Source organism: Wolffia australiana, chromosome 17, assembly GCF_029677425.1.
Source record: "Wolffia australiana isolate 7733 chromosome 17, ASM2967742v1".
NCBI classification, from domain to species: Eukaryota; Viridiplantae; Streptophyta; class Magnoliopsida; order Alismatales; family Araceae; genus Wolffia; species Wolffia australiana.
The window spans coordinates 6,887,501-6,911,994 of record NC_135851.1 but is presented as its reverse complement, the minus strand read 5'-3'; the positions used below and the strand labels follow the sequence as shown (position 1 = coordinate 6,911,994).

The window sequence follows — 24,494 nt, the reverse complement described above, 5'->3', positions numbered from 1 at the left end:
GGCGACAGGCTGAGCGAAGGGGGGGAGGGTTACGTGCATTTTATCATCGCAAACAGTGACAGAGATGGAGGTGGATGTATTAGTGAGACATGGTGTTAGAGGAGGTGTGCGGGATGTCAAAAACCTTGGCTATCCTCAACGAAGACAACGAAGACATGGTGTTAGAAGATGTAGTTTTTCAAAATATGAGGAGGATAAACTAATCTCATCATCAGGTTTCCAATGGAAAAAGTGGTGCTTTCTGTTCATCAGTCTCAATCAAAATTTTCCTGAAATCTTACTCTCAACACTCAAGAACAGACCCAAATGAGATTTTGAATGAGCATATCACACCACTAATCATGATTAGGAGCAAAATGCAACGGTGTATTTTTTACAAAGTCTATTTATAGAATGCATGCTATGAATGGATAGGACAGAGGGGATAAAATTGAAGCAACCCCAAAAACTTGATCCTGAAACTCTTGGATCATTATGTATGAAGATTTAAAGTTGATTCATTCTCAACCATTTTTTTTCTCTCTCTTCCTTTAAAATCCTTAAAAATAGTAAAATATGGAATTTGTAAGAAAATCCTAAAAAATTTAGTGAATCCAAAAATATAATCTAACATGTAAAATTACTAAACTTTAAATTTAATGTCATAAAGTTCCATAATATAACGTAAATGATAAATAAATTCAAATATAATAAAACCTTGATATATTTAAATAAATCCAAATATATCTTGTGAATTGTAAAATTTTTTTATTTATGAACTTAATGTTAGAAAATATGTATAGGTCTAATTTCTAACCCCGATAGGCCAAGGTACGACTGAGGGTACTAACTTTCTCATGGAGCCTTATTGTCATTAGCTATAGTGTACGTTAAGTGTCCCATCTAGCTGACATAATTAAAAAATTAAGGTGTGGTCAACTACAAAATCCAATAAGTCGTCCTAGTTAGTGTTGATGTATTTTGAAATGATCGAGGAACTCGGCCAAGGACTTGATTGCATTATCTTCCTTGAGCTGTATCCCCTTATACCTAGGCTAACAATCCCATCTGAAACCCCCAATCACCTTTTGTGAACTTTTTTATGCATGATAAACTCAATATTAGGGAAACATTAGGTTGTTATTGGATTTGAGTTTAATAAAAAAATTATAAAAAATACACAATTTAATGCACTAGATATTGGATGAGTATAGGGTGTCTCCAGAGGGAACGGATCTTGGGGAAATAACTCTCTTGATAGGTGATTTAAGAGAAATGTATAACGTAAGACGTAGCGATAAGATGGAGATGGTGATCAGATATAGGTCTAAGTATTATTTAATATGAGTAAAATGAGTATTACCACGAGTGGTAGATAGTTATCGTGAACAAAGTGAGTGAAAGTGAGAGAGTGGGATAGAGGAAGAAGTGAAGTGGTGAAGGTAAAACAAGTTGATACTTAAAGGGTTATGATAATAAGAAATAAGTAATTTACGTTTAATACTTAAAAGGTAATGACGCCGAGATGTGGTGGAGATGACATAATGAGCTGTCGAAAGGAAGGTGGTGGATGTAGGGAATGTATGATGAATGAGATGGAGGAAGATTGTGGTTTAGGGTTTATTATGTGGTTAGAGAAGGAAATATGTGATGTGATGTGGATGATATATGGTGTCGGTGGAAAATCAAATGTGACGTGGGCGGCAAAAGACAATGGATGGTGATGGTGGAGAGTAGTAACAAAACGGATATGACCTACCTTAGTGAATGTGTTAAAAATGATCAATGTAAGGCAACAATCTAACCTTAGATCCCTATATTCCATCGGGATCAAGGCATGTTCCTAATGCAGGATACCCTCCCTATTTCTATGTTGACCTTCTCCATGCACTCAAGACACAAATTACACTCTTAATGGACATTCAAAAGTTCACTTTTTTCAATCTGCATTTGTAGGAGGAAGTGAGCTCAATGATGTTTTATAAAAAGATCATGGGATCAATTTATAGATCCAACCATATAAATAGTTAAATACATAAAGACAAATTTACCCTCAAATTTTGTCTTTCTATGTTGACCTTCAAAATTTTTCTTTCTATCTGGGGATCAAGGCATGTTCCTGATGCAGGATACCCTCCCTATTTCTATGTTGACCTTCTCCACAAACTCAAGACACAAATTACACTCTCAATGGACATTTAAAAGTTCACTTCTTTCAATCTGCCCTTGTAGGAGGAAGTGAGCTCAATGATGTTTTATAAAAGATCATGGGATCAATTTATAGATCGAACCATATACATAATTAAATACATAAATAAAATTTTACCCTCAAAATTTTAGCTCAATTGAAGTTCTGGATTTTTGGATATCAAGGCCTGAAGTTGGACAAATCTTAGGCGTTGATTTAATCCAAAGATTCCTTTCTTCTTGACCTCATCAGTGCCATCATATCATTTTTTGGGTCAGGTTGCCCCATGTCATCCTTGATCAATGGCTCCCATTATGCCACGTTTTATATCCTAAAAAAGACAATAAAATAGTAACGGTATAATATTATATTAATTAGATTCATACAATAAAGTCAATGTGTGTGTGATGTGGCAGTGAATCAGCGCGCACTATGTCATCACCTGTTTTTATTTTTTAAATCAAAAAGAGGATATGTGGTACCACTTGTCTCATGGCACATCGGTTGCGCTACTTTTGTTGACCCATCAAAGAAATTTTTTTTTAATTTCGGTCATCTCGGTCTGTACATCTCATTTCTCGCAAAAGAAAAGACGTTCTCTGTTTTGATTGGGCCACATCACCCCCGCGATTAAAAAATAAGGAGAACAGTTTGTTTTTAATAACTCACCGACTCCAATCATAAACGAGGTTTTAATCATTGACTGTTGCCAAGTCATCATATGAGTGGGACTAGATAGTGATATCCTAGTCTCTTAAGATACTTGGATGGCCTAATTGATTATCCTAGGCATCTAAAATACTTTAGGTTATTTATTAATGTATCATCTAGTTTAGCCCTTTGGAAAACTCCAAGATGAAACTTAATTCGGAAATTCCCCAAGTGGCCTATTTTTGATGCCAATGGGGAGAGATAAAATAACTGAGAAACATGGTATTTTAAATAAAACTAAAACGGAAAATCCTAATAATTAATGAAGCTAGATTCTCAAATTCTAGGTTGGCAGATACGGTGTTGCATGGTCTGAGTGGTGGTTGTCTCCTCCCAAAGTAAAGCCATCTCTTCAATATAATGCGTTATGAAGTTTTCCCACTAATTAGGATTGGGTCATAAGAACTTGTCTGTGATGAGTTGGCATGAGAAAGTTCAAGCAGGACCATGTCTAGGGTTTAATTTTTCTTGGAATGAATTTATTTGAATGTCTTGTGATGAGTTTCTTGGAGAGCAGAAAATGTTATCTATGAGAGAGACACTGAACATTAACGTCGAACTCTTAGTAATCCACCTATACACGTCCTGGATATGTCAATGATTTTACTGAGATATTGTATTCAAAAGATGGGTTCTTGAGTTATTTTAATCTTGATATAATCAAATGATTTATCAGCCCATGCAGTCCACTCATTTGAGCAAGACATTTAAATATGAATTCTACCCAATGTTCTAGAAAATATCATAAATAGTATATTACTAACTTTTCTAGCTCAATTGGAACCAAAGTATCCTCAGAAGTTGATGACCCTAAAAATGTGTATTTTAATATTATTTTAGAATCGATTCAATCAATAACTATATGATTATTTCTCTTATGACTGAAATACCAAAATAGCTCTAATTTAAATATTAAACATACATTTTTTTGTAATATGTGTCAAATGATGGATATTATTTTTAAAAATACATAAAAATTTGCAATTTAAATACAAGGATCATTTTGACTCAACAGTTTGAAATTTTCTTAATACTTTTGCATGTAATCCTTTAATTAAGATTGGATAGGATGAAAATACATAATCTTAAATGTAATGTTATCTTGCTGGATCTTGAAAATATATTATTTATACAAATAAGGATTTTTATATATATATTTAAGATCTGATGCAACTAAACTGTATAATATTGTGTTAGATGACATAAATGAATGCAATAAATGATTAAAATAACAGACTTATTTCATGTTGGGTTCTAAGGCATTGATCTGGACGTGATACAAATGATTCTTGTAGCGGAATAGAGATGACAGCTTGCAATAACATCAACAAAACAATAAACCAAATCACTTGGGCACACATATCGCATTTGTGATTTCTAGGATCCTTGAGTGAGATGTGTTGAGCTGCTTGAGTGTGCTTCCTCGAGACGTATCCACATGGTCCTTGGCACATTGACTCTCCTCCTTTACGTAGGCAAGCTCCATTCACGCTCTATCATTGTTATGCCATTTTGATCACATCAGTAATGGAGCGGAGCCATGGGAGAAGGGCAAAGAGGGGGAAGATCAGTGAACCTTTCTGGCCTTGGTGAATGTCGCTCATGGCCTTCCCTTATTATACTAAGAGGATACTTTTCATAAAACCCCCCCAAAATTTAAGTATATCTTCCGACATCCAAAACATCATTTGTGTGTGACTCTCTAGGCCAATGTATTATTCTAGTTAAAGACTCTAGTAGCCCAGTAAGCATTATTAACATTTCTAATAAGTTAACTATATCATTATATAGATTAGTTAATGAATGATTTATTTAACCCAATCAATAGGTCAAATCTCTAGTACGCGGGGTGCCAAGCTACACCTTGTGCTCTAGAACATATAAAAGGAATATCTATCAATCCATTTAGGTAACTTGTATATCATCGGTTACCGTGTATGTATAGTCCCTCATTGAATTGGTGTGTTGATAACACCCTAAATTCGGTCTTTATTTCATGCTATTATCACCATTTTATGAATTTAAAGAGCTCAAAATGGGTTGTTATCATATATTTACATAACTTTAATGTTTCCCAGTGATTTCCAATTTTTCCCTAACTCTCTGTTAATTTTATGAATTTCTGAGATTTATTTGAGCTTGAAATAATTATTTTTAAATGAAAATGGCAGGTTTAAATTTTAATTTTGAGCATAATTATTATGGGGATGAAATACTGAATTTTCTAAAAATTTATAGAATTTTCTAGAATTTATTTAGGATTTAATTGGATTTTTTGAGATTTATTTAAGTGAGAAATGAATTTTTATAGAGGAAAAGGATATATTTATAATGAGAAAATGAGTTTTAAATCAGTTTCTACTACTCTAGGGGTTTTCGTAAATTTTAGTTGCAATGATGCCCTTAAAAACAGCTCTCGGTCGTGGGATCAGGCGTAAAGATATCATTTAAACTGTTCCAGGGTTTTATTACAATTATTTAACATTTGTTTTAATGTTTTTAGGAGAAACCAGAGGAGAGAGACTGCACAAGGGGCATTTACACAATTACTTTTAGGCGGCGTCCAGCAACAATTCCAGGCTTTTTAAAGAACTTTTCTGCAAAAAGGAGAATTCAAAATGCGCCAGCCAATGAGAGAGCGACACGTCATGGCGTGTTAAAAATAAGAAATGAATAAATAAATAAATTGGTTTAAAATTCATTTATTAATAACTTTTGATCTTGAAGTCCGATTGAGATAATTTTTTTATGAATTTGCTCGTCTTGATCCCCTCTTTCTATCTATGTTGTTGGATCATTCAAATCCAGCCTACATTGATAGATAAAAATTAATTACTAAACGGGGGTAAAATGGTGATTTTTACCATGTAACCTAAGTATAAAAGCTAAATTTTGAGAGGGGGAGCTCATTCTTGATGGTGATCTATCACAGCTGCAAGACAGAGAGGAGATACAGCTTGGATCAACCTATTTGGTACTTTTTCCTTCTTTGTATTTGAACTTTTGGTGTATTTTGGATGTTGTTAGTTGAATTTCTTAATATTTCTTCTTGATCCCTGTCTGAACTTCTAAATCGCTTGGCTTGAGTGGAATGTACAAGCCCAGACTAGGATTTAGATGAGAAATTAAGAGATTTCCTAGCTATTCCAAGTGCATATAAAAGAAAACTATAAAAAAACTTATAAAAAGGGTCAACATTCTAGGATATTAAATTTTCCATTTCATTATCCAATAGAGTAGTTATTACTGAATTGCCAAACCTAAAGAACCAACCAAAACATGTCTAAATTTTCTTCTTAATCTCTCTAATTGAATTCTTTGATCCTTTCAATTGGATCAATTAATTCAACTTAGAGCCCCTTATTTCATCTACTCCTATCATCTCTTCTACCCCCCTTTCCAAATTTCTGATCTAATTAAGGTGACTTGATCTCTATTGAAGATTAAATTAACCCCAATTAGGTTCAAATTATTAAAGAAGAACATCAATTGGATTCCTTACTAGCTTCCCTTGGACGACACTCGTACTTATCACTGCACATCTTAAGTAGAGTTTTTATAACTTTTATTGTATAAGCTAAAATTGACAACGACAAGGGTTTAAAATTGCATAAATTTACCCCTATTTTTGGCTTATCATGCGCCAAGGATGACTTAGGATATGGTCAACTGTCAAATCCTAATCGATCATTCGAGTTAGTATTGATGTGTTTGAAAATCATAAGAGAACTTTTCTCCGATATACCATTGTCTTGGTCAAGGACTTCATCACATCTTCTTTCTTGCATTGTCTCCTCTTATACCATGGGCATACGATCCCATCCTGAATTCTCAATTTTCTTTGTGAATTTCTTGATGCACCTAAAGTGAGAATATTTAAAAGTATGTGATTAGAACTTATATGTCATCATCAAAATACAACAGTCCATCCGTAAGATGTCTTTTGTGTCTCAGGTCTTTGGACCGCTTACACCAGCATGATGTGAATCAACTAAATTGACACTTTGTATAATACTAGTCCAGGATTTGAATGGATTTTTCTTTTTCCACTGAAGAGCACATATTTTCTATCCTATGTGGATTCACACTAATGACTAGGGGACCGACCACAGTCATCAAATGAGTGAGACTAGATAGTGATATTTTGCCTAGATACTTCCATGTCTTTCTCTAAGTATTCTTTGAATAGGAATATTTGGAACAAATGCGTAAAGCCTAGTGATCTCTATATTATGTTCTCATCATAACTCACTAATCCCGATCATGCATTCATGAACTTCATTATGCGCATCACACACACACTATAATAAATAAATTGAATTAATGAACATGAAGTAAGATATGAAATGTGTGATTTCTTGGTGGCCACATATATTTCTGTCAATTTAATACCAGAGTTAGTTTTTATCCTTGACATAACATATGTGTAGGAATACAGTTACAAATGTAAATTTTTTGACAGTAATCATTTTTTCATATGGTATTTTTTTACTTATCACTTGTTAAAATTAGGGAACAATGACAACGATCATATTATTAAAAATGGAATCAAATGATGAAGAAAAAGGGAGGGAGACAAAGAGATAGAAACTGGTCCTGGGAGAGATATTTTAGCTCCCATTTCACACATCAAAATCACTCCTAATTCTTTAGCAATAAGTTTTTAAAATTTTCTGTGAGACTGTACTCATTAATAGGTAAGTGGCTCTGAAAGTAGTCGACACTGAGATAAATGTAAGATGTCGATGGGAAAATGAGATAAATGATGCAAGACGCAAACGACTAAGAGACTAACCAGAGACAAAATCATCGTATGGCAAAGAAGGACATCTCCTTTGTTATTCTTTGGAGCTCTGCCCTCTTCTCAAAGGTTAGGCACCAGGAACAGTTCTTTAACTCGAAAAAATAAGCGCATCAACCGCATTTTAATTACGCGGCATAGCAATTTAATTTCATCAATGTGTGCAACAAGTCTCAATCAAAAACATTAACGATATTCAAGCAGGGAAGATGATGATGTGGGCTTCCGCGGTCAAATTCAATAGTTTTCTTGTCGGTGGGATGAGGAATTGATAGGAACTAAATGCTGGGAATTCCCAAGGGTTTGTTCATCGGCTGTGTTCTTTATTTGACGTCAGGCATACAAGATTCTCGATATCTCCGATAGAGATAAGAGATTTTTATCGAAGATATTGTAATTGGAAAAAAATAAGATTATACTGTGTTAGATGTTATTCCACCATGTTAGAACTTCCTCAAATAATCCGGACGGCTGACTGTGCAAACACACATTGGCATTTTCAACTTTTATTCGATTTGATTCCTAGAGCTGTTTTTTATAGATTCATATCGATTACATTTTATATACGATAAATTTTTTATTTATCAAACATTTCTCAAAATCATGGGGACAAAAAATATTTACGACACTATTTTCAATCGTTTTTCGTCACATGGAGGAATAATCTTCATGTCAGCAGCACATGAAGTACGTTCTCCGGAATATCAAAGCGATTTGTAAGTAGAAGTACAGCAAGAGATAGAAATTTATAAATTCATATTGATTGAATTTTATACACGATAAATTGCTCATTTATCCAACATTTCTCGAAATCGTGTCGACAAAAAATATATATGACACTATATTCAATCGTTTTTCGTCGCATGGAGGAATAATCTTGATGTCAGCAGCACATGAAGTACGTTCTCCGGAATATCAAAGCGATTTGTAAATAGAAGTACAGCAAGAGATAGAAATTTATAAATTCTTATTGATTGAATTTTAAACACGATAAATTGCTCATTATTCAAACATTTCTCCAAATCATGGCGACAAAAAGAATTTATGACACTATTTTAAATCGTTTTTCTTCACATGGAGGCATAATCTTGATGTCAGCAGCCCATGAATTAGGTTAACCGGAATATCAAAGTGATTTGTAAATAAAAGTACGTGCTGTAGTTTTATATCTTTGAAGAAAATCTTAAAATTTAGCAAACTATATGCTACTTCCATGAGTCCTACGCAAAAATTTTTCCTCTATGTTGGAGCTCTCCTTTCAACTGATTGTGAGATGAAGCTATATAACTGCAATTTAAAAGCTTTAGATTACCACTCATACGCACCATTGTTCATTCAATCTCGTTCTCGTGTCTCGATAAATCTAAGTCTTGTTCGTTGTCTAAATCCTCTATTGGCATCAAGCTGGGACAGAGGAGGATATGGCTTCTCAGATTTTTGTCATTTCTAGACATTAGACAAGAGATATCTCGGTCAAAGTAAGTGACATCTTTATTAAGTTCCAATAGAGCAAGATAAATGAATGGTAACCCACAAATATTTCGTTCATCCATAGATAAATCTCTATCCAGAAGCACATATAATTTGTCTCTCTTTAACTATTTGTCTCTTTCTCATGCCTTTGTGGGACTTCGACAAGGGGACTGGAGCTAGCCTCACTTCTATACCTCTACAGCCGCCCAATTAATGCCTTTTAATGAATATCTTCTCTACCAAGCTAAGTCCGACAACGACGAACTTTAGAAAAACCTACGCATGGTCCACGCGTTGGAAAGAATTTAAGAACGCTTGACCTAATCAGGGTCTTTCTTCCGCTCAAAGTTTATCAGATGATGTAGTAGTTTTCCTGTTTCAGAGGTCGATTATTTCTTTCACCAACGAGACCCATTTTTTATTTATTCTGTGGGTTATACGAGTTGTCTGACCGAAGAAAGTCCAACGCATTAATTTTGGGTGATCGATGTAGATATGAAGTTATCTATCTGCATTTTTCTAATTCAGACTGTGTGCATAGATCGTAGTTATTAAGATGTCGACTTATTTGTCGTAGATGGAGACGAATTGGATGATCTCTATCAAAATACAATGGGCACTGAATTGGGTTTGTTTTCATTTATTGGGATCTTCAGAGGTCCAATAAAACATAGAGTCAACTTCATAGCGAGAGAATTTACGAAATCTCTGGGTAAAAAAAAAAGTATAGATCTCCATGTGCTAATTACCTCTTTATTTTACTCCTGGATTTTCTTTTTAACGACATCATCCGACCATATAGAAAGATAAACGGAGATTCTATTTTACTCAGCTCGTACAATTCGAGACAACAAATGAACGTAGAATATTATGCCACGGCCAAAGGACGCTTCTGGATCTTGTAACTTGTTCTTATCTATATCAAAATGGCAAAACGATTTAATTGGAAATAATATTTTCATAAACAAACACTGGGGAACAAAGAACTGATCTCTTTAAGCCAGCATAATATATTAATCTGCACCAAGGTTTCAATCTACGATCATGTTTGACCGAGAGCGGAATGATGCAATACCACGTTAACCTGCTCCTGTTATTCGCAGAATCCGTCAACTGAAGCTGTCCAATGCCGCTTTAAAATGGGCTGTCCTGCGTCATGGAAACTCGTTTTGCTGGCCTATTTAATGCGACAAAAGCTACCTAACATAGTACCCTACTTTGACTTGGCAAGATGGCTGACGACTAAGGGAGGAGGCTGGGAAGAGCTAAAAAAATATAATAAAGACAGCGTCATTCTTAACTATGAAGTAATTCGTTCATTTTCGGAGCTTAATCGGTGGGCCGTCAGCATCTTTGCATGTTCCTTGAAACTTCATTTCAGCGATTAAGTCCTTCGCCCAGTGACATACGCAAAAAGACAGACAGATAGATAAACAGACAGACAGAGATGTATTGCCGTGTCTTATTAATTCTTTCCTTGTCTAGATTCGTTTAATTTATGAGAAAAAATTAATTGGGCGACCGTATGAGAGTGAGCGAGAGGTCGAGAGGAATGGTCAGACGCGTTTCTGGTTTGTTTGGAAGCCTATATATATTTGAAAGTCCTTCACTACCTTCACCTCACAACTCAGTCAGAGAAGACTACAAGGGACTCCAGCATCAACTCCTCTACAGTCCCTCAAGTATCCCTTCTCTCTTTCAATAGAAACAGATAAAGAGGAGGAAACAAAGGGATAACATGGAAGCTCCCCTCTCCTCCTATCCCTGGGCCAACCTCGGCTCTTATAAGGTAACTTTCCTTTTCTCTTTCTCTCTCTCTCTTTCTCTCATTCTACGTATCCATTTGTAAAAGGGTTCTTTCATAGTACTATGTATATTCATTTTTTCTATGTTTTTTGCTTGTTCAGTACATTCTTTACGGACCGCTGTTGGCGAAGGCCATCAGTACAAGGCCGTGGGAGACTACTACGCCCAGCTGGTGGGTGCACATACTTCTCCTCTGCGCTCTACGGGGGTTTATCCACACGATGTGGTGTTCCTTTGGCAACACGCTCTTCCTCACGCGCAATCGCCGCATCATCAAAGACGGCGTTGATTTCAAGCAGATCGACAAGGAATGGCACTGGTACATCTCTCTCTCTCCCTCTCTCTCAATTCACATATACTCTATTTATATCTATCTCTATCTATCTATCTATCTATCTCTCAATTCACATATACTATATCTATTTCTATCTCTATCTATGTATCTGAATTTGTTTTCTATCGTACTTATGGTTTAATTTACTTGCAGGGACAACTTCTTGATTCTCCACGCGTTTATTGGCGCGGGAGCGTACTATCTCTTCCCCGCAGCGGACAATCTTCCTCTGTGGAACGCCAAGGGGCTGCTGTGCGCGATTTTGGTCCATATGACGGTCTCAGAGGGGCTGTTTTATTTCTCCCACCGACTATTCCACTCGGGCTTCCTGTTCCGTCGGTATCACTCGCTCCATCACTCCGTTCCTGTTCCCCAGTCTTACACAGGTGAATAGTTTTCTATACTTCTTTTCACTCTCTTTGTTTAACCCTTTTCCATTTTGGCTCTCTCTCACTCTATCTCTCTCGCTCTGTCTCTCTTCTTCTTCTTCTCTGTCTCTCTTCTCTTCTCTCCCTCAATTTGTCTTCTTCTTTTCTCTCCCTTCTTCTCTCCCTCTGTTTCTCTCTTCTTTTCTCTCCCTCTCTGTCTCTCTCTTTTTTTCTCTCTTTGTCTCTCTCTCCCACTGTCTCTCTCTCCTTTTCTCTCTCTCTCTCTGTATATCGCTTCTTTTCTCTCTTTGTCTCTCTCTCTCTCTCTCTCCCTCTGTCTCTCTTCTTTTCTCTCTCTATCTCTCTTCTTTTTTATCTTTGTCTCTCTCTCTCTATCTCCCTTCCTTTTTCTCTTTGTCGCTCTCTCTATCTCCCTTCTTTTTTTCTCTTTGTCGCTCTCTCTGTCTCTCTTCTTTTTTCTCTTTGTCGCTCTCTATCTTTCTTCTTTTCTCTCTCTCTCTCTCTCTCTCTCTCTCTCTCTCTTCTTCTTCTTCTTTTCTTTCTCTCTCTCTCTCTCTCTCTCTCTCTCTCTCTCTCTCTCTCTCTCTCTCTCTCTCTCTCTCTCTCCGTTAACGCTGACTCGTTCGATGGTACAGCCGGAATGGGGACGCCATTGGAGCACCTGGTGCTAAGCGCAGTCATGGGAGTGCCTCTCTTGGGCAGCTTCTTAGGGGGCCAGGGTTCCATAGCCCTGGTTTACGCTTACGTTCTGAGCTTCGACTTTCTCAGAGCCATGCTTCACAGCAACGTAGAGGTCCTCCCCAGCGGGCTCTTTCGGCGTTTCCCCTCTCTCAGATACCTCCTGGCGACCCCTACGTGAGCCTCTACAAAAAACCCAAAAAATTCTTAGTTGATAATTCTTTCTGATGATGATAGCGATGATGATAACAAATGGGTTTCAGGTATCACACGATTCATCACAAGGAGCACGACAGTAACTTCTGCCTCTTCATGCCCGTCTTCGACTTGCTGGGCGGCACCCTGAATGCCAAGTCATGGGAAGAACACGACAAGATCTGCAAAGGTTCGCGATTAACTCTCGATTAATCATTCAATCATACCAATTACAATACTCGTATAAATCTAAAAACTATGGAATCGTTGTTTGACAACAGTTAAGAACGAGGATGTGCCCGGGTTCGTGTTCTTGCTGCACGCCCTGGACGTGGTTTCTTCGATGCACTCGCCCTTCGTCTTCCGGAGCTACGCCTCCTACGCCTATGTTACGAACCTGCTCGTTCTTCCGCTGTGGCCCATCGCCTTCATCGTCATGATCTTCATGTGGGCTTTCTCCAAACCGTTCCTTGTCTCCTTCTACAACCTTCGGGGCCGCCTGCACCAAATCTGGCTCATTCCTCGCTTCGGCTTCCAGGTACAATCATCGTTGAAGCTTTCTTCTCATCTGGGTATCAGTAAATTTTGAAAAATCTCGACGTAGAATCATGATATTTCTCATTTTTCATCTCCCTAACTGAGAATTATTCTTCAGTACTTCCTTCCGTGGGCCAAAGACGCGATCAACGCACAAATCGAGTACGCCATTTTGAGGGCGGACAGGCTGGGAGTCAAAGTCCTGAGCCTCGCCGCATTAAACAAGGTGGGTTTGATGAACCAGCAGAGTGTGATAACGATTAACGATTCTTTCCCAGGTGATAATCGTTGATGATTTTATTGCAGAACGAGTCGCTGAATGGAGGGGGGACGTTGTACGTGAAGAATCACCCGGAGTTGAGAGTCAGAATTGTTCACGGCAACACCCTCACCGCGGCGGTCATCATCAACGAGATCCCCAGCGACGTTACCGAAGTCTTCCTCACCGGCGCCACATCCAAGCTCGGCCGCGCCATCGCTCTCTACCTCTGCCGCAAGAGAATCCGCGTCCTGGTAAACACCCTTTCCTTTTCACCCACAATCTATCCTTCCCTCCGTATATTTAGCATAAAATACTACACATTGTTAAGAAACGTGAGGTGCCAATATGAGATCGAGAAGAGAAAGTAGAGAAGAAGAGATAAAGGGCAAACATCTCTCGTTATCTCATCCGTCTCTTCAAACTAACTGGTGTATCGTTATCTCCTTAACAGACATCTCTCGTTCTATCCCTCCCTTCATACATTTAGCATAAAATACTACACATCGTTAAGAAACGTGAGATGCTAAAATGAGATCGGGAAGAGGAAGTAGGGAAGAAGAGAGAAAGGGCAAACATCTCTCGTTATCTCATCCGTCTCTTCAAACTAACTGGTGTATCGTTATCTCCTTAACAGACATCTCTCGTTCTGTCCCGGTTTTTCTCTGTCTTAATACAAATAGTTCTGGGCTTTCAGATGTTGACGGCCTCGGCGGAGAGGTTCCAGAGAATCCAGAGAGAAGCACCGGCGGAGCTACAGCACTATCTGGTTCAAGTCACCAAGTATCAGGCAGCGCAGAACTGCAAAGTACTGCAGAAATCCCTTCTTTTGATCGCTTTGAAAGCGTCTTTCCTTTGTGTTAGAAGAGAAACTAATATTCATTTTTCTTCTGTCGGGGCAGACATGGATCGTTGGGAAATGGCTGAGCTACAAAGAGCAGCAATGGGCGCCCGCTGGCACCCATTTCCACCAGTTCGTCGTGCCGCCCGTCTTCGAGTTTAGGCGTGACTGCACTTACGGCAAACTCGCCGCCGTGAGACTCCCTGAAGACGTGCAGGGTCTGGGAATGTGCGAGGTAACGATCCAAACCTCTCATATTTTGCAAAAATAAGAGCTTTTTATGGGAGATAACTTATGAAATCGTTCGACATTTTTGTTTACAGTACAAGCTGGAGAGAGGAGTCGTTCACGCTTGCCATGCCGGAGGAGTTGTGCATTTCCTTGAAGGATGGACGCATCACGAAGTTGGAGCCATCGATGTTGATCGGATTGATGTCGTCTGGGAAGCGGCGTTGAGACATGGGCTTCGACCCTCGTAGAGATTTATCATTAGTTGGGCAACGAGGCTGGTTAAAAACAACAAAATCTTGTTTGTTGAAAAGAAATTTCTTTCTATTCTTTTAACCACATCCAGTGTAGATAAATACAGAAAAAGTTTTATTGTACGTGCCCTCCCAGGTATTTATTGTACTAGATTTGATTCAGTTGTTGTAGTAAAAGGTTCTGGGATGGTCGTTTGCCTCTTTTGTCTTTTCATTGTCTCCTGCACCCACTTAAGCTTCTTGTTGAAGCTACCCAATAAATGGCCGGCCCACTGATCTGATTCTGGTTGCCCTAGTTTGGCTCCTCCGTAGAGTTACATTGAAATGAATTATACCCAACAGTATGATCAAACAAATAGATCAGATCAGTGGGCACAGAGATTCAACAATATGATCAAAAAAATAGATCAGATCAGTGGACACAGAGATTCAACAATATGATCAAACTGTTGAGGAGTTTTACTCGTTGTCTCAGGACCACGTCAGCACAAGTCAGCCAATAAGACTTTTTATAAGATTAGTCTAGTAAGAAACTCACAAGTATCCTATACGTGCTAAAGAGATCTAGTGGTTGGAATTAAATATAGGAAAGCCTAGACAGATAGGATTAAACATAGATAGGATAAGATAGATAGGCAGGATCAAATCATGGTTTGATAGTTATTAAGTGTTATAACGGTCAGGATCAGTTTGTGAACTAACATATACTGTTACAAATATATTCTATAAATTCCAACACATGTACAATTTTAATTTTTGCGGGAAATACAACGATCTTAACCTCTTGTCTATTCTTTATCCTGACTTTCTCTTTCCCCCTCTTTCACGTTCTACTTCTTTCATCCCTCTCCCGTGTACTTCTTGGAGCTCAAGCTAATTATCAACACAAACAACTCCAAGCTGACATCATAGTAACAGTCATCCACGTATAAGGAATAGGGTTCTACTCTAGTCAATAGTGAAGCCTGTGGAGGTGACCTTGAGTAGATGGGTTCCACATATTTTCATTCCCTGCTGATGACTCTTTCACTTCCCCCTTTTTTTTCCTTAGATAAAAAGGAACTGAGTTTGAAGTATTGAAAGTAGAACAAGATTTGTGTTCCTTTTTCTTCTCCCTTCTTATTTTTCTTATTCCTAGTTCGCTCCCATCAGTATTTTCTCATGATGCTGCCAAGGAGTAGGAGCAGGATGCTATCCCAACATTTGCTAGAGCCTCTTTCATGATGCTCAAGTCTCTGGTAGAGGCTGGACATGGTTTTCTTATTCCCTACAAACACAGATATTCTCAATGGGTTATGAGAATGCAAGTTTTATTAGAGGTGCATGGTCGATTGGGCGCCATTAAGATAGAGACGGGGACGAAGAAGAAGGATCGAGAATTATTGTTGATCATCTATAATGCAATATCTGATAAGATATTGGCTCAAATGGACAAGCTGACAACCATGGAGGGGTGGATGATCTTGAAGACAAAGAATTAGGGAGTTGCTCGTGCTCTGAAAGCTAGAGTTCAGGACCTCAAATGTGAGTCCTAGCTACTGATCAAGGGAGAAGAGGAACATGTGTTTGATTTTTTTGGGAAGCTATGCAAGGTCATCACTTAGCTAAGGACCATGGGAGAAAACATAGAAGAAAGAGACTACTCCAGAAAAATTTGAATATATTACATCCACCATCGATTAGTTTGGAGAAATGGACTTAATGACCCAGAAAGAATTACTAGGATCCCGGGTTTCTTCCCGGAAAGAAACACCAGAAAAAAAATGAATACAAATTTTAAGATTTCCAATCAAGGATGGAGGAGCAAGTTATCTAGTAGGAGCCATTTGAAGAGGCACAACACAGGAAGACAAAAGCTTTCATGGATGTGGACGTGGGCACAGCACAGGAAGAGGTCATGGCTGCAATAGTGAAGGAAATGGATGGGGCAAGGAAGAAGAAAATTCACAAGATAAGTCCAATGTTAAATCAATAATGATATAATTATATAATCATATCATTAAATAAATGTTGTGTGAGATGTGGCAGCAGATCAGTGTGTGCCACATCAACATGATTTATTTGCAACCTCCAATTAATGAGTGACAAATAGGGGCCATGTGTACACATGTCACTTGTGTTTCCTGACATGTCATCGACCCCTCAGTTTTTTAGCAGTCAAATGAGTAAATAATAAAATAAGAATATTTTAAATCAGACATCCGCATTCCCTACAAGCATTTATTGTGAAAAATAGCTCCTTTCTTCCGTTGAACCTCATCATCGATGGAGTTAAAAAAAATTTCAGTCATTAATACTGTAATGACATCACTAATCACAATGTCATAATGGTATCATTTTAGAGATTGGTTGATGACAATCATTATCAAAAATAATCTATTGGTTGTCGTTTGATGAATTGAATGGCAACATGTGGCAGGGAGGATATAAAATCCAAAAATATCTGAATATATGTGTAAAAGTAAATATAAAGCCCAAAAAATATAACTAAATATGTATTCTGACTTTAAAAAATCATATATTCATGTTCATAATGTCGAACAATTCAGAAAAAAAACATTTGCTGACTCGATAAAATTCTTTCAGAGTATGATGTCACAAAATCCCTAAAAATTGTGGTGTTGACATCATCATCTATTGTTCCCATAGACATGACGATGACATCCTTAAAAGCTTAAGATTCAAGCCACATAATTTCTCAATTCTGAAATAAAATTCTCAATACTTTAGTGAATGGACCTATTTTCCCAGTCTAGAATAATAATATTACTATTATGGTAAAATATTTTTATGAATCTATTTGAAAATTTTAACTATCTTTAAGTGTAAGATTATATGTTTAGTGATTATTCTTGCTCATCACCTTTTAAATATATTAATACTTGCTCATTTGTTTTTCCTTTGAAATGTTGAGAATTCATTATTTTATTTTATCTTAAAATGAATTCTGATTACAAGTATGTTCCCATTAGATATGATTTATGATCATGTTTTCCTAGCATCAAGTTTTGATTAACTTTGCCTCGTCCATGGATACCATGGCAAACCCTTTGTTTAATTTTTAGATCCTTTCTTTTATATGGTTTGAATTTAGATTCAGTATTTTGAATTCCTAGTTACTAGTCAATGGATGTGTTTTTCACATGTTTAAATCTTTGATAACTACCTTTCTTAGAAAGCATTTTTCATGATTTGGATCGTTGAGCTCTATATGATGTTTTAGATGCTTAATTGTAGTATTATCTCATATCTTGATTTTATCTGAACAAGATAGTAATGAAAAATTCCTATGGTCAAGTCTCTGTTAGGTTTTGGAGGCCTTGATCTGAATGAAGAACTCAAAATGATTCATAGCGGAAGATTTGAGGTGGAATTGCAAAGTCATCAATAAAACTATGAAATGAATAACCTCGGTGTGGATCACATTCGTGAATCCTTTGGTCCTCAAATGAGTCATGTGGAGCTGCTCATCTGTTTAGCATGTAGAAGTATCAACCGAATCCTTAGCACATTGAATCTCCTCCTTCATCTTTTCGAAATACGTTCAACTTTCATCGTCATCGTTACACCGTATGGTGCTCATCGAAAATGGAGTGGAGTTGTGTGGGAGAAGGGAGAAGAAGAGGATGGCCCCTGAAAAATTCTTACTTAAGTGAATTTTATTCATGTCCTTCCCCTCTTTATACTAAGTGGGTATTTTTTATAAATACCTGCAAATTAAGTATATCTTCTAAGATACGAAATATCATTTGTGTGTGACCCTCTAGGTCCATGTATCAATCTAGTTAGCGATCCAAATAGCCCAATAACCTTTATTGGCCTTCCAAATTAATTAAATATATCATAGATATATATATATAAATATATTAATTATTTAATGAAGATTGATTTAACACAATCGATAGGTTGAGTCTCTAACCTGTGGGGTGCGAAGCTACACCTCTTGCTCTAGAAGATACAAGGAGTGTGTATAAATTCACTCATGGAACCTGTTCATCATCGATTATCATGTATGTATAGTCCCTCATCCATTAGATGATCCTAGGATAACTCAGGGTATGGTCGGCTATCAAACACTAATTAATCATCCAAGTTAGTACTAATTCGTTCAAAGCTCATCGGAGAACTCTGCTCTAATATTTCACTACATTGGCCAAGGAATTCATTACATCCTCTTCTTTGAGCTGTCTCCTTTTATACCGAGGGTGGACGATCTACTAAGGCTATTTATAATTCCATGATTAGAGACTTGTATGTCATAGTCAAAGTACAATTGTACGTCCACAAGACCTCTTTGACGTGAATCAACCTAATTGATAGTTTTTATAACAATATTCAGGTATTTGTACGAATAAATTCAGTTAACTCTTTCCACTAAAGAGCAACCACTGTCTATAATTAGTGTATCCAAACTAATAGCTACAAGATTGGCCATATTCATCGTATGAGTATGGCTAGATAGTGATTTTCTATTCGAATACTTCAATGTCCTTCAAATATGAATATCTGGAACACATTTAAATACTATTAATATTTATATTACGATCTCATCATAATTCACGAAGTCCAATCATGCATTCATGGACTTCATTATAAGCATAACACATGCACAATAATGAATATGTTCTACTAATGAACATGAAACAAGATATGGAATGTGTGATTGGTTTTTCAGCCACGTATATTTCCATCAGTGTGTATAATATATTATGTTGTATTTTTGGATTCAATAATTTATCTTGTATGGATATATTCCAACCTGAAATGATGCACATTTAGGTTCCTTAAAAATCGAGAAGAATTACATGAGAATGGACAAAAATACATTCATCAATTTATTATGGTTCTCTTCTGTTTTTAATCAATAATAGACTTCCATGTGGCTTAAGAATATTACAGAAATGGAGTATTTATCAAAAGCTATTTGGATTACAATAAGTTTCTATGATATATGATGGTGATAACATCTAAACTGCAAACTTTTATTTTGTTCAATATTTATTAACAACTTGTACGATCTATATGCATACATTGTATCCCCCCAAAAATAATTTGATTTCATGCTTAAAATAAATATGAATTCATGAAAAATTGATTTAACACAATTGATAGGTCAAGTTTCCAACTCATAGGTTGCCAAGTTATACCTCGAGCTCTAGAAGATACAATGGAATGTACGAGCTCTCATGGAGCCTTTATTTCATCAGTTACCGTGTATGTATATTCCCTTATATGCTTAACGCTCCTAGAATGACATTGTATGGTCAGGTGGCAAATCATAATCAGTCATTCCATTTATTATTGATGCATTTAGAAATCATTAGAAAACTCTACTCCATATTCAACTACATTATCCAAGGACTTCATCACATTCTATTCCTTGAGTTGCATCCTCTTATTTTGAGGGAAGACGATCACATCTTGATAACTCAATTATTTTTTGTGAACTTCTCCCTACACCCAAGCTAATATAGTTTTTAATTGCATGAATAGGAACTTCTAAGTCATAGTCAAAGTACAATCGTCCTTCTACAAGATGTCTTTTGTGCCTCAAATATGAGGACCATAGTTGATAATATCAAATTAGATCAATAAAAATATGCTTTTATACTTCTTTTTTCACCACTTGTTTTTAGATTTTCACTTTCATTCTTCACCATTTAAGGAGAAAATGAAAAAATTATGATCTACTTTCCTAAGCTCTATTTTTATGAATTTTATTGATTTTTGAAACTAACCCCATTTCACTCCTTTGAGTCAAGTATATTTCTCATATCTTCTTATAGTTTTAATTCAAATACTGTAATTAGGAAAATAAATTGGTGAATTTGGGAAATAAATAGGAGGAAAGAAGAGACCCTATCCATCTCCTAGATAATAAGAAGAGGCATAATACATAAGAATTCCACTTTTGAAGCCCATTCAAACCACTTTAATAACCTGGTCAATTAAGTGTGAGAATTATGAAATTAACTCACAATTAGAATTTTTAACGATTATTTTTCAATAAGAGTTCGGGAAGAAAACACGGATCCATATTTGAAATAAAGTAATTCTATCCATTCAAACCCTTGGTATTAAATATAATGGCTTGGAGAGTTAGGCCACTTCTATTCAAACTTTTCTTCCCTCCCTCTCTTTGTATTTGATCTTGGATTTCTACCCCCAACTTGTTGTCACAGGCCTAGTACAAAAAGTATTTTTTATTCATTACTTTTCTAAAATATTTTGAAAAAGAGGATTCAAGTGTGATTAAGTATCTTGTATAAAAAACACCACTTGATCCTCAGGGAAGGGACAAAAAGTTTTGTGTAATCTTCGAAATATTTTCTTTGAATTTCTTACATTTTTCTGTAAATAAACATTCCAAATATACTCAAAAATTCATCATGTAGTAAACGTTACAGCATTTTTCATCCACTACCCATTACTACCCAATTCTCCTGCCCAACAAGTGCAACTGCTGCAAATTTTGTGTCGCAAGCACAACTGTCTGCAGATTTTTCTATGTGAACGATGGCTAAAGGTTCTATTTTCTTTCAAATTTATTTATACCCTAAATAGTCCCACAAATTTCTTAAACATCATAATAAATTAATATAACTTATCAAAAAAATATTTATTTCATTAATTAAAATATTTTGACTAATTTTCCTTCATTTCATTGATTCTGCTCTTTAGAAAAGAGTTTAAAATCAAGAAAATATATAAAATCACCTAAATTTTTTTTTGAAAATATATTTGAATTAAAATTTATTCTCTTGTTTCCTGATCTTTTTGGAGACAACCCTTACCATGTACTAGGGAAAATTTTATAAAATTTTTGCATAAAATTAGAACCTTAAAATGAAAATTTTAGCCCAAATTTTAGTTTATCAGCTACTTACACAACTGTAACTTGAATCAACCTCATGGACAGTTTGGTATAATACCATTCATAGATTCATATAGATTAATTTAGTGAACTGTTTCCTCTAAAGAGCACCCACTCTCTATCATTGTTGTCTCTACACTAATGGTTACCAGATTGACTATAGTCATCATATGACTGTGCGTAGATGGAGTCATTATATTTTAATATTTTGATGTGTTTCTTTAGCATCCTTCAAATAGGAATATTTAGAAATCATGCCTTAGGACTCGTGGTTTCTCTTTTATGATATCATCATAGTTCACGAAGTTGGATCATGTACTCATGGAGTTCAACATAAGAATCACATGTGGATTACAATGACTAGATTAGATCAATGCATGTTGAATAAGACATGGAATGTGTGATTGGCTCAACCTTCCCACTTTTAGTTATTAAAACTAACAAAACCATCTGACTCTAATATTAAGCCTAACAAAACCTAGGTCTTCTTTTGAACATCTTAACCTTCCCACTTTCACTTAATTACTTTGTTTTTCTATCTACATCTCTCATCGTTTTCTTATTTTTCCAGAAAAGTGAAAACATGTGAGTTACTTTTTACAGTTTTAAGAATAGGAGGGGAATGGAACAAGGGTGGTCAATGCAGGTTGTTGACCGAGGAAGTTGACAGTGGTGTTGCTAAGAACCTAAGAGGGCTGTGAAAGTGAGACTCATCATCCTTATGGTTATTGTTGTGAGGGTATCTCTTCTAAAGATTTAAACTAGGGTTGGAAAGCCTCAGTCATTTCCCATTTTTAGCAAATACATAAGTTTCGGCTTGATCTTGGTCTGGTCCAGGATTGCTAACCAGTCAGACTCAAAGTAAATTCAAAATTTCAAAAAAATGACATGGACTTTCTTCACAAGGAATAGTGTATTAAATCTTGAACTCATGGGGTTCATCGATTGGTAACACAAGAATGGATATCAACTAATGTTGTCTTCCTCTTCCAACGGATATGAAGAAAGCCAAAAAACTTAAAGAAAAAGAATTATGTAGCAATAATAGTAAATTTAATGGGAAAGGAGAGGATGCAATGTTTCTCTAAGTGAAAAATATGCAAGAAATGAAAAAGAAACCGTCGATATACTAATATCAATAAAACAGCAGGAATCTATGAAAAATTAATGAACATAGTTTTCCCCTAAAAAGGGAAAAAAATAACAAAACAAAAAAGAGTGCTTCAAGAAACCGCATCAAAAATAATCATTAGGCAAAAAAAATGAGCAGCACTAGTGTTCATAAAAAAGGAAGAAAAAACCAAAAGGAAAAAAATATCATGGAGAAGAGCGCAAAATTAATCAAAAAGCATACCAAGAATAATTGGAAAAAACTGAGAATACGGGAGAAATAAAAAGAAAAACAATCTAAAAAGAGATACCTGAGAAAATATTAAAGTCTAGTGGGAAAAGGAAGAAATCTCAGAGAAAAGGCATCAAAATTCATCAAAAAAGACAAACAATGAGACTGGAGAAAATTTTGAAGGTAGATGGAAAAAAGAAAAAAAGTAAAAATTTGATTTTTTTTCTAATAAAATGACTCCTGAATGTTCAACAAATACAACATTTTGAAACCCAATTGACAGTCATTCTCCGATCAGCAAGGTTTAGAAGTAATAGTCATGACTTGGGTTTACAGAGCAATTGCAGCAACAATTTGCCTATATATCATTCCCACATGACCAGCGTCCCCGTTTGGTCTGATCAGACTGGTCCACGGTCTAAAATGTCAAACCCTAATTACAGCAAGCCAGCCACTATTGTCTTCCCTAGGGTTTTTGATATCTCTTCTTTGATGCGTAGCGACTTGTATGTAGTGACATGTGGCATTTGGACAGAGATAGAGATATAGATATAGATATAGATAGAGATAGAGATAGAGATAGAGATAGAGATAGAGATAGAGATAGAGATAGAGATAGAGATAGAGATAGAGATAGAGATAGAGATAGAGATAGAGATAGAGATAGAGATAGAGATAGCGATAGCGATAGAGATAGAGATAGCGATAGAGATAGAGATAGAGATAGAGAGAAATAGAGCCAGAGTAAGAAAGAGATGGATAGAGAGAAGTAGAGAGAGAGAGAGAAAAAAAAAGAGATAGAGAGAAATAGAGAGAGAAGTAGAGAAAGAGAAAAAGAGAGAAAAATAGAGCCAGAGTAAGAAAGAGATGGATAGAGAGAAGTAGAGAGAGAGAGAAAAAAAAGAGATAGAGAGAAATAGAGAGAGAAGTAGAGAAAGAAAGAGAGAGGGAGAGAGAGAGAGAGAAATGGGAGGGAGGGAGAGATAAAGAAAAAGAGAGAGAAAGGGAGGTTGGCCAATGGTGCAACGTTTCAATCATACGTACGGATTCATGCGTAGCGATTTGTATTTAGTGCATAGAGACGCGTTATTTAAAATTGCCTATAAATGAGGAATTTGAAGAGGGATTAAGAAGATTAGACTTTTGGTCTTCCCACTTTCACAAATTTCTAGGATAGTTGTTCTTCGTTCTTCGATCGGAGGATCGAGAAGATCAAGGAATCGCGGTGCGATTGCGGAGTTGGAGCGTTCATGGCGGAGGAGAAGTACAACCTGAGGAATCCGGCGGTGAAGCGGATTTTGCAGGAGGTCAAGGAGATGCATGCCAACCCCTCGGATGATTTCATGAGCCTTCCGCTTGAGGTGATGATCAATCTTGGATTTATCTCTTCGTATCTGTGTTAATTTTGGCTAGAAGGGTGAGGACGGCGGTTTTTAAGAGATTTTTTTAGTTAACCTCGCAAGGAATTCGACGTGCGCATCGATTGTTAAATTTTGACGTAGATCAATAGGAATGTGCTCTGTTCGACATTTACTACCTGGAAATGATGATGATATCGTGTTTTTTGATACTTTTTCTATAAATCAAGCGTGAGACGCTACATTC

General features: G+C 36.3%; 2 protein-coding genes across 2 annotated transcripts in view; both read left to right on the top strand.

Annotated features, from left to right (window-relative positions):
• The first annotated feature begins 10,760 nt into the window (after positions 1 to 10,760).
• LOC144714125 (very-long-chain aldehyde decarbonylase GL1-1-like) lies at positions 10,761 to 14,877 on the top strand. The gene is made up of 11 exons (XM_078588813.1): positions 10,761 to 10,941; positions 11,060 to 11,277; positions 11,446 to 11,678; positions 12,317 to 12,536; positions 12,623 to 12,744; positions 12,836 to 13,092; positions 13,210 to 13,317; positions 13,398 to 13,604; positions 14,048 to 14,158; positions 14,253 to 14,426; positions 14,515 to 14,877. The coding sequence occupies exons 1-11, from the start codon at positions 10,891 to 10,893 to the stop codon at positions 14,668 to 14,670; spliced, it is 1,857 nt and encodes a 618-aa protein (XP_078444939.1). The 5' UTR covers positions 10,761 to 10,890; the 3' UTR covers positions 14,671 to 14,877.
• A 9,138-nt stretch (positions 14,878 to 24,015) lies between these two features.
• Positions 24,016 to 24,494, top strand: part of UBC32 (ubiquitin-conjugating enzyme 32) — a 5,009-nt gene continuing 4,530 nt past the window's right edge. Inside the window, exon 1 of the mRNA XM_078589031.1 lies at positions 24,016 to 24,250. Within this exon, the coding sequence (XP_078445157.1) occupies positions 24,140 to 24,250 (111 nt within the window). The 5' untranslated portion in view covers positions 24,016 to 24,139. The remainder of the gene's footprint in view (positions 24,251 to 24,494) is intronic.